This window comes from Malania oleifera, chromosome 3 (assembly GCF_029873635.1).
Source record: "Malania oleifera isolate guangnan ecotype guangnan chromosome 3, ASM2987363v1, whole genome shotgun sequence".
Taxonomy (NCBI): domain Eukaryota; kingdom Viridiplantae; phylum Streptophyta; class Magnoliopsida; order Santalales; family Ximeniaceae; genus Malania; species Malania oleifera.
In genome coordinates, this window is record NC_080419.1 from 94,170,114 (window position 1) to 94,181,554 (window position 11,441).

General features: G+C 39.6%; 1 protein-coding gene across 1 annotated transcript; it reads left to right on the forward strand.

The window, feature by feature from the left end:
- The first annotated feature begins 9,773 nt into the window (after positions 1-9,773).
- LOC131151435 (UPF0481 protein At3g47200-like) lies at positions 9,774-11,202 on the forward strand. The gene has a single exon (XM_058102679.1). The coding sequence runs from the start codon at positions 9,774-9,776 to the stop codon at positions 11,133-11,135; it is 1,362 nt and encodes a 453-aa protein (XP_057958662.1). The 3' UTR covers positions 11,136-11,202.
- Positions 11,203-11,441: the final 239 nt, after the last annotated feature.

Genomic DNA, 11,441 nt, shown 5'->3' on the forward strand with positions numbered 1-11,441 from the left:
TAATGATAGTAAAATAATAATAATAAATACTAAAAATGTTAAAAATAATAATGACAAAAATAAATAATGATAATAATAATAATAATAATAACAGGATAAATAAATAATAGTAATAATAATAATGATAATAAAGGTAAAAATACTAATAATAATAATAAATAAATAATAAATAATAATAATAATAATAGTAATAATATTATTCCTAAAGATAAAAGTACTAATAATAATAATAATAATAATAATAATTAAAAATAATATTAATAATAATGAAAATAATAATAATAATAATAATAATAAGACTAATTAACAATAATAATAATAATAATAATAATAATAATATGGATAAATGAAATAATAAAAATACTACTAATAATAATAAAATAATAATAATAATAATAATAATAATAATAATAATAATAATAATAATAATAATAATAATAATAATAATAATAATAGTAATAAATACATTGGGTCAGGGTAAAAATGGGGTGTCTACACGCAACATATCCTCCAATATCTGTATCATCCTCTCTAACTGTCCATCAATCTAGGGGTGGAACATTGTACTAAAAGTAAACTTCATCCCCAATGCCTCCTGCAAACTCGTCCAGAATTGAGAAGTAAACCTCAGATCTCGATCTGGCACAATGGACACCAGTACCCTATGCATTCTCACAATCTCATGCAAATACAAATCTGCTAGCCTACCCAAAAGATAGCTAACCTTTATTGGTATGAAATGAGCAGATTTCGTCAATCTATCCACAATCACCCAAATAGTGTTCTGCCCGTGAAGCGTTGGCGGCAATCCGGTCACAAAATCCATGAAAATATGTTCCCATTTCCATACCGGAATAGGCAAAGGCTGCAACGGCCCTACCGGCCTCTAATGTTCAGCTTTCACCTGCTAACACCTCAGACACTACTCCATGAACTGAGCAATCTGCCTCTTCATACCAAACCACCAGAAGGTCTCGTGCAAGTCTCGATGCATCTTTGTACTACCAGGATGTATCGTATACATAGAACGATGCGCCTCCTCTAGAATCGTCTTTCTGATCTCATCATTATTCAGAACACACAGTCTGGTCCCAAACCTTAACACACCTCCTTCAAAGATGTTAAACTCTGTAGCCAATTCCTACCGTACCTTTTTCATAGCCTCTGCCAAATCTGCATCACTAACCTGCGTGGCTTTTATATGCTCAAATAGGGTCAATTGGACCACCAAACCAGCAAATAAGCCCAATGATCACCAACCACAAATTCTATGCATGAGCTCTCCAAATCTTGTATGATGTGACACTGAGTTACAACCGCAGATACGGCTGTAGGTCCTGATTTCTGACTCAACGCATCAGCCCCCACATTTGCCTTCCCTGTGTGATAACTGATCGTGCAATCATAGTCCTTAATTAAGTCTAGCCACCACCTCTACCTCATATTCAACTCCTTCTGCGTGAAGAAATACCTGAGGCTCTTATGGTCAGTGAAGATCTCACACTGCACCCCATACAAATAGTGTCGCCAGATCTTCAGTGCATACACAATGGCAGCCAACTCCAGATCATGCGTAGGGTAATTCTTCTCATACTCCTTCAGTTGTCGAGAAGCATACGCCACAACCTTACCCTGCTGCATAAGCACACATCCTAAGCCCTTCAGAGACGCGTCGCTATAAATCACGAATCCACCATCCCCCAAAGGAATGGTCAACATTGGAGCAGTAACCAGTCGGTGCTTCAACTCCTGAAAGCACTACTCACAATCATTGGTCCACTCAAATTGGACTTCCTTCCTGGTCAATCGAGTCAAAGGTCCAGACAGTTTAGTGAAACCCTCTACGAACCGACGATAGTAACCCGCTAGTCTTAGAAAACTTCAAACCTCCTACACATTCTTCGGCCTTACCCAGTCGACCACAGCTTCAATCTTGCTAGGATCAATTGATATTCGATCCCCAGTAACCACATGGCCTAAGAACGCAATTTGACTCAGCCAGAATTCACATTTCTTCAACTTAGCATACAGCTTCTTCTCTCGCTGAATCTGTAACACTAACCTCAAATGTTCCACGTGTTCTTTCGTATTCCTCGAGTATACCAGAATGTCATCAATGAATACCACCATGAACCGATCTAGGTACTCATGGAAAACCCTTGTTCATCAGATCCATGAACACCGCCAGAGCATTCATCAACCCAAAAGACATGACTAAAAACTCGTAGTGGTCATATCTAGTTCGGAAAGCCATCTTCACTACATCCTCCGCTCTAACCCTCACTTGATGATATCCTGACCGCAAATCGATCTTTGAAAAGACCTGCGTCCCCTACAACTGGTCAAAGAGATCATCTATACGAGGTAAAGGATAACAATTCTTCACAGTTACCATGTTAATCTCACAGTAATCAATGCACATCCGCATCGACCCGTCCTTCTTCTTCAAAAACAGTACTAGCTCTCTAGGGAAAAACACTAGGTCGAATGAATCCCCTGTCCAATAATTCCTACAGCTGCTCCTTTAACTCCTGAAGTTCTGCTGGAGCCATCCGGTACGGAGCTTTAGAGATTGGCACCTTACCAGGCAGCAACTCTATCGCAAACTCCACCTCACGATCCGGAGGTAAACCGGGTAAATCATCTGGGAACACATCCGGGAATTCGCTGACTACCCGAATATCCTCGAGTCTCAACTTATCCCGCTGCAGTTCCTCCACACAAGTTAAGTACCCCTAACATCCGTCTAAGAGTAGCCTCCTCGCCTGTAATGCTGACAGAATCTGCGGCGCGGAATGCACACACAATCCCACGAATTCGTGCTCCTGCTCTCCAGGAGGTCTGAAAACTATCACCTTCCTACGACAGTAAATCACGACATAACTGGAGAACAACCAATCCATCCCCAGAATAACATCAAACCAAGACATGTCATATACCATAAGATTCGCCGATAGCAGCTTCTCCTGAATTTCCACTGGGCAGTCTACCCATATCTTCCTACAGAAGGGTACACTCCTAGATGGTGTAGCAACAGATAACACCTCATTCATATCTCAAGTCTCAACCCCACACTATCCCACAAAATTCATAGACACAAAGGAATGGGTTGCACCCGAATCAAACAAAATAGAAGCTTTATTCTAAAGCAATAATAAGGTACCTGTCAACACGTTACCTGTATGCTCAGCATCCGCTGGAGTAAGAGAATATACTCTGGCCGGAGCTGTAATCATCTGAGCGGTTCCCCAAGGTATCTGATTACTCCCTCGACCCCTACTAACTGCAAGCATGTCTCGCCTCGGTGCTCTACAATCGCGAGACATGTGGCTTGGTTGGCCACAGTTGTAGCAACTACCCCCAAATGACCGGCACTCTCCCTCGTACCACCTGTGACATTTGGTACAACGACCACCAGTCTGGCTCATCTTAGAGTCCTGGTGCTCGATATTCTGGAAGTAACCCGAGCCCTTGCTCCTCTTCTTCCACGATCCCTGATGAGATCCTATTTGAGAACCAGAAGGTACCCTCCTCTTCCTTGATTCCTGATCCACTTTGCCCTCTCGGATACCAGTCTCGATCATCGTGGCTTTATCCACCAACACCGAGAACTCGCGGATCTAAAGCATACCCACTATTCTGCGGATATCCTTCCTCAAACCCTTCTCGAACCTCCGAGTCTTCTCATACTCGCTCGAGATCATACATGGTGCAAATTGGGACAGCTCTATGTATCGAGCCGCATACCCCTGCACCGTTAAACTCCTCTAAGTCAACACAAAAAACTCATCTGCCTTCGCATCATGTACGGAAGCCGAGAAGTATCTGTCAAAGAACACCTCCTTGAATGGCTCCACGTCATCTCCTCAGGACCGGCTCTCTGCCTTTCCACCAGACTCACCGTAGTCCACCATCGACCCGCCTCCCCAGACAGTTGGAAAGTAGCATAAAGAACTCACTGCCTATCCGTGCAGCGCAGGACCTCCAAGATCCTCTCAGTCTTTTCTATCCAGTCCTCTTCTGTCATCGGGTTAGGTCCTCTAGAGAACGTCGGAGGATGCATGTGTGTGAACCTCTCAATGGTGCACCCCGCAGCAGTAGGAGAGCGCTCGCATCTCCTCACACTCTACCCGATCTCCCGCAATACCTGCCTCATCAAACCCCGAGGCACAGAAGGAGACTCATCACTCGTAGTCTCCTCAGAGCCACTTCCCAAGTTATTATCCTTGGCCTCCATTATGTAATACAATAGGAATCTATCAGTATCCCTATAACACATACAATTAACACAATGATCTACACTAATCATGTTAACTACTTCCTGCCAGGTCTAGGTCTGTCCTATCACATCGACACGAAAGTCATCAATGATCTGCCCTACTTTTACTGGAATCGTCATCCCTGGAAAAACACGGAATACCATCGAAAATTCCTGGTCTAGCAACCGAACAACCCTTAACCAACTCTACCCATATCCACATCCTATACTCTGGTATGTACTCATAACTAAGCCTAACCAAGTCTACAAGATCTAGTAACTTGGTTAGCTCTAATACCAAGTTGTCACGCCCCGAACCCCGAAATGGGACCCAGGGGTGAAAATGTAATATAACCTGTCCCTATATCATACAAATCACCACGGATACAGTACAAAGGATGAGGGTTCGACACCGTGGGGTTCCTAGGCACCCTAAACACATCCAAAGACAATCATATACGCAGTGGAAAAAGGTCATCTATATACATATGCAGTACCATACCAGAGTCTATACAAGAGCAGACACAATGCTCTATAAAAAATGTACAAACGGGTGCCCAACACATCCCAAAATGGCAACCCACCAAAATTACTGTCCTAGCACTTACCTAATGCTAAACGCAGTACACCGGGCATGACGCTCCCTATACCAGGACGTTAGTTCTGGTTACCCGAAGGACCTGTAAAAATGTATGTACAATAGGGGTGAGACACCTCTCGGTAAGGAAGAACACATGTTATATCGGTGTGTGACATTTGAGTGTTATCATGATACAACATACACATAGTTAAATGCATTCCAATAATAATTTACACAGTGCATACACGCACACATACGGAGGCCATTTATACGCAACCCCGTCACAATACATACACATGATCAGTAATCCTCAGTGTCGTCACACTCTTCGGCCCGAAGCTAGCCTGTGACATACGGCGTTGGCCCATAGCCAACCCGCGAATATGGCGCCACTGGCACATGGCTAGTCTCCGACTCCCATGGCATCGTACCGACGCTAAATTGGTGGATCCACACCCTTCGGCTTGATCTGCCGGAATAGGATCACACCCTCGGATATAGAGCTGAACACTCTTGCCTGCATGGCAGGCGATAACACGCCCTCGGATATAGATCCGGACACTCTCAGTACCTGGAACAATTTTGTAACCGCGTTCTTACTAGCATTTCAACATATCACACACACATGCATGCTCATATAACCAAACAAACCACACTCATTTGGCAATCTAAATCATGGTTTTCCAAACAAATACAATTTAAACAAAGTCAAGGCACGATCATCCCAATATCATAGTATAAATCACACATATACTCGGTTTTCAACAAAACCTGGGATTCAGCTGACTCACTCGAAAAATGAGCAACTCGAAAGCTATCCCAAGTATAGGAGTTCTGTCGTGTAATATTAAACCCAAGGGCTAGATCGTCTCCTCAGGGAATGCGTTTAATCTCAGATTTTACGTTCTTTCTAATCGAAATTAAAAATGCATTGAACTTGGTTCAGATTCGGGGTTTTTCAAAATTGTTCAATTTCACTTTTGATGAATTAAATGACACGTAATTTAAAACTCTAAACTAACATGCACTAAATAAAAGAAAATAAGAATAGAAACCCTACATCTACTTAAAGAAACATTGGGACACGCGTTAATAAAAACTAGAAACATAGAACATGGAACTAAAACATGCAAGAATGGAAACTCTAATCTACCTAAGGAAACATTGGGACACGCGTTAATTAAAAATGGCAACCTAGAACATGGAATTAAAAGCACACAATGGAAACTAAACTAGACACACACTAAAAAAAAACCAAACCTACTAAAAATCGAACCTTTAGCACAATTAAGAGATCAAATCAAGACTCACAATTTAAATGTAAACATGAACTCAACGGAAATTTAAAAGATATAAACAATAACGGAACACAATAAAAACACGACCTTTACTAATCATAGACCCTAACTAAATCGAATTTCGACAAAAAAATATCTGAATTTAATTAAGAATGCTAAATTAAAATAACTATCAATTAGATAAACAAAGAGATTAATTTAACGATAATGAAATACCCAACATTACTCAACTTAAACAAAAAGAAAGAAAACTCCAATAACATTAAAAAAACTAAACTTTCTTCAATATTCCAAGATTCAAAGAAAAGTAAATAAAAGAAAGAAAGAAAGGAAAAGAGAGAGAGAAACAAATCCACAGAGCCGTGAAGTTGCTGCTGTGTTGGAGAAGTTGTTGCTGCGCTTTGGTGGTCCTGCTATGGAGTCGGTTAGTGTTCTGCTGTGCTTGGGACTGCTGAAGATGGTGGAGGAGGCTGGCCGTACTGCAAGAGGGCAGAGGAGGCCAAGAGAAACAGAGGAAAGAGGGAGAGTGAGGGAGGAAAGACAAAGGGAAGGAAGAGAGACAAGGGGAGAGAAGCAGAATTGAAAAGAACAAAAAAAACAAACTAAAGAAGAAGAAGAAGAAGAAGAAGAAGAAGAAGGAGAAGAGGAAAATGGGGAGCCATGGGGGCTGCCTATGCAATAAGAGAAAGAGAAGGGTTAAATAGGATAGGGGGGGGAAAGCCCTAGACCCGAATAGGAAACCCGAATTGCTATATTTTTTCATTTTTTTCATTCTCTATTCATCACAAATCTGACTCTTTTGGAGCCTGTATCTCACAAAACTCAAAACATGAAAGTTATAGATAATCGTTTCCTCTTTCTCCAGAAATTTGAATAGTCTCGATCGGAGTTCGGACAGAAAAGTTATGCATGAAATACGAACAGGTGTCGGTTTTGATTCCCGGGAATTTTCCTGCGACAAAAAATTACCAAAACTTCATAAATAGTGCAATAAAGTTCAAGAATGATGATTTTGGCATTTTATTAAAATATTAGACAATTTTAGATATTTAATTAAAAATATAAACCGTAAAGCTCGAGTTAAGCGTCCAATTACGCAGTTTTGACGCGTAATCATCAGCCCGTCGCCCCCTTTTTCCCAAAACTGTAATAATGAAAAACCCATAGTTTTCCCCATTAGATCTCCCCAAATGAGTAGCCAAAACACACATAGGACCGTGGACCACAGTTCCACTGAGTCCAATTTCAAAAATAACCAATATAAACATAGTTCCCCTTACCTTAACCCCGTAAGCAAATCCCAAACTCCAAGGTCCCTAAACAGCGAACCAAGTTTCAAAACCTACAAATCACAATACAGAATATGTTCACTAGACAGTTACCTACAAATCTACTGGATCAGAATCGAAAACCGAGCCTTACCTCGATTTTACGCCAAAATTCAAAAATCTCCGAAACGAGATTCTGATCCATAGAAGTTGTAGAAAATCCTTTCACGATCCTCGTGGTAGCTTTCGTTTTCCGATTCCGTCAACGATCGGCGAAGAATTCTAGAGAGAATGAGTAGGGAGAGGTTTAGAGAGAGAGAAAGAGAGAGATATTTGAGATTTCTTAATGAGGAAGTAAAGGAAATTTCCTTTTATAGCCCTTTGACCCGGCAATTTCCAATTTTGCCCCTCTCTTAATATTTAAACCTCTTTTTCATATTTCGGGTTCTTACAGTCGCTGCCTCTTGTGTTAACTCGCCATCTCTGTGTTACTCGCTGTCGCAGGTAGCAGCTTCATTGTCCTAGGTTCACTGTCGTAGCTCATCCCAACTACGTCGTCATCGTTGCTTTAGATGAAACCGCGTTGCCGAAAAACCTTGACTGCTTCTCCCTTGCGCTGCTCACGCTGTGTCTCGCCATCACCTTGAAATAGACATCGCACCGTCACTGTGAAATACACGTCGTCATCGCAGGTAGCAGCTTCATTGTTTGTCGGTAGCCCGTCGCAGCTACGTCATTGTCGTTGCTTCAAATGAAACTGCGTCACCGAAAAACCCTAACTGCTTCTCCCTTGTGCCGCTTGCACTGTGTCTCACCATCACCATGAAATAGACGTCTCCGTAGAAGTTAGCAGCTTTATCGTCTAGGTTTGTTGTCGGCAACCAACCGCGTTGCTGGAAAAACCTGCTTCTCCCTTGCGCTGCTCACACTAGGGTTTCTCCACATTATTATTAATTATATGTCTTTAAGACTTGGTAGAGTTCGACAAATAAAAATATGTGCTCATTAAGTTGGGAGGAATTCTTGTCAGTCTTATCAGATCTAGTGGGTGTTTAAACTTGATTCTTATCATTGTCACTTCCAAGAAGTTTCAAGTTCCTTACTTGTTTCTTCCTTTGTTATTTTTTAATGATATTAACTTTCTCAATATATATATATATATATATGCAATTAATTACAAGGCCAGTGAAGAATGCACAGTTAGCAAAATAATTTTTAATAGAATTGGTTCAAATATTGATAGAGTTAGGTTTTGATAATATTTTGATTTATGTTTTTTTAAAAGTTATACTTTAATGACTATATTTTAATTTTTACTGTATATATAACTTGCATTTTTCTGTATCTTAATTCATTTCCTTATATCTTTTGTTGGATGCTGTGACTTATCTCTTTTTTCTTTTTCTTTTTTCCTTTTAGGCATTAAATCAACAGATTCAAAAAGATAAAATATCTCCAAAATATTTTTTAGGAAAAATAGTACATGTAAGTATAAATTTTATGTAATAAATATAGTTAAGACTACTTATTATTATAATCAAATTTACATCTTAATTAAATAAAATTTCTAATACAAAAATTTTATCATCTAGTACAAAAGAATTAAGTTGTCAAATTATAATAAAATGTGAGAAATATAAAACATAAGATACCTTATAAAAGAATTAAACAAAATGCAACAGAGTATTGAATGTTGTTGCATATTTTTTTATGTCATTAATTAAGTTATCAAATTATAATAAAATGTGAGAAATATAAAACATAAGATACCTTATAAAAGAATAAAATAAAATGCAACAGAGTATTGAATGTTGTTGCATATATATATTGTCATTAATAGAGATGGAGCATTCACTCTAGGTAGCTAGCTTATTTATTTCCAATATCTTTTTGTCTTAGTGGGTCCTTATATTACCCAACAAAAATAGCTACTAAGGAATATTTATTTATATAAAATGATAATCAAAGAAAGACTTGCAACGATTTAAAATTCACCAATTGTTGCAAGAGTACTTGAATCTATAGTGACATATATGGCTTGATATGGATCGTAATAATATGATTATAGCATCACTAATAGGTATATATACCGAAAATTTGTCAATTATAAATATATTCACATGTCTATATATATATATATATATATATATATATATATATATATTGTCTAGGGCACATAAACTCATGAGAAAGGGAAAAGATTCTCCACAAGCATTGTTTGATGCTAGCTATAGCTAGTTTATTTATATTTAATTTTTTATTTATGTCTTAACATTTTTTTTAGACTGCTCGTATGTGTTTCTCCCTCTGTACAAAGTATTTCATTTCTAGATATTCACGTGAGTATACATAGTCTAGATATAGATGAGATGGGGAACAAGGCTCGTAAAACAAGCCAGAAAATTTCAAATACGGAAGAACAGGTGCCTCACTCTTCAGTTGATGTGAATAAATTGGTAGTAGACTCCATTAAAGGGTATCTCAGTTTGGTCGATCCCCTGCAGCACGAGTTTTGTATATATAGAATTCCACAGAGACTGCGCCGCACAAAAGAAAATGCATACACACCGCAAGTTGTCTCCATCGGCCCTCTCCACCATAAAGACAAGAATTTACTACGACTGCAGAATTTGAAACTAAGCTTCCTCAGGAATTTCCTGGATAAATTCAACATGGATTTGAATAAATGCGTCAAGGAGATTACAACATGGGATGCAAGAGTCCGCGGTTGTTACGCTGAGAAAATTGAAGTCAGCATCAAAGAACTAGCAGAAATTGTCCTGGTGGATGGCGTTTTCATTATCGAGGTCTTGCTGAGGTTTGGCGCTGATGATGCTGATCGTAACAATTGTACCATGAGTGACAACAACAATAGCGACCCCAGACATTTTAAAGCATGGGCGCTGTCCAGCTTGCGGCCTGACATGGTATTGCTGGAAAACCAGCTTCCGTTCTTCGTTCTTGAGGGTCTGTTCAACATGGCTTTCCCTGCTAACGAGCGTATATTAATGACCTCACTGCTTGATCTCTCCCTGAAATATTTCCATGACTTGATGCTAACGACGCCGCCTGCGTCGAAGAAAGACTTGTCCCAATCCGAGATACAGCACTTCGTTGATTTACTGAGAATCTGTCATCTCCCGTCATCCCTCCGCAGGCCGAGAGCCACTTCTCCGACCGCCCAACGCGTGTCCATACGCAATGCAACACAGCTGCAGGATGCCGGAATGAAGGTCATCAAGAAAAGCGAAAAGATTCGACTGCTGGATATCGACTACGAGGCCGGGAAGCTGCAAATCCCGCACATGAAAATCAGAGACGAGACGGAAATCGTGCTCAGAAATCTCATCGCCTTGGAGATATTTCGCTACAGACACGATAGTTACATTATAGATTATGTTTACTTCATGGATGACTTCATTGACAACACCAAAGACGTGGACCTGCTCATTCAAAATGGCATCATCGAGAACTGGCTGGGCGACAACTACTCGGTGGCGCTAATGTTCAACACTCTCACCAAGGAGACGTCGCTGAGTGGAAGCAACTTCTACTATCATGGCACTTGTAAACGCATGAACAAGTTCTGCAAAGTTGCGCGGCACCGTTGGGAGGCAACCCTGAAGAGCGAGTATTGCAGCACTCCGTGGAGAATTGCTTCTACCTCTGCCGCCATCATTCTCCTGCTCCTCACTTTTTCACAAACCATTTTCTCTGCCATTTCGTTGTAGGTTTTAAGTAGTTTGCTAATTTGTGCGGTGCACATATAATAAGATTAACGTTGAACCTATTTCTGTCACGATGATGTTAGCGGTGTGATGTTCGGATGATAAATATATATATATATATATATATATATTATTTTTTATTGTTAGACAAAATTTATTTTAATCATTCTATTTTTAATTAGTTCAATCAATTAATAACTCATACTTTATCATTTTATGCAATTTTTTGTCATTGTAATTGAATCTAAAAATATTAGTGAATGTATCTTATATATATATATATATTAGTCAACATTGGTTTGGGCTCCA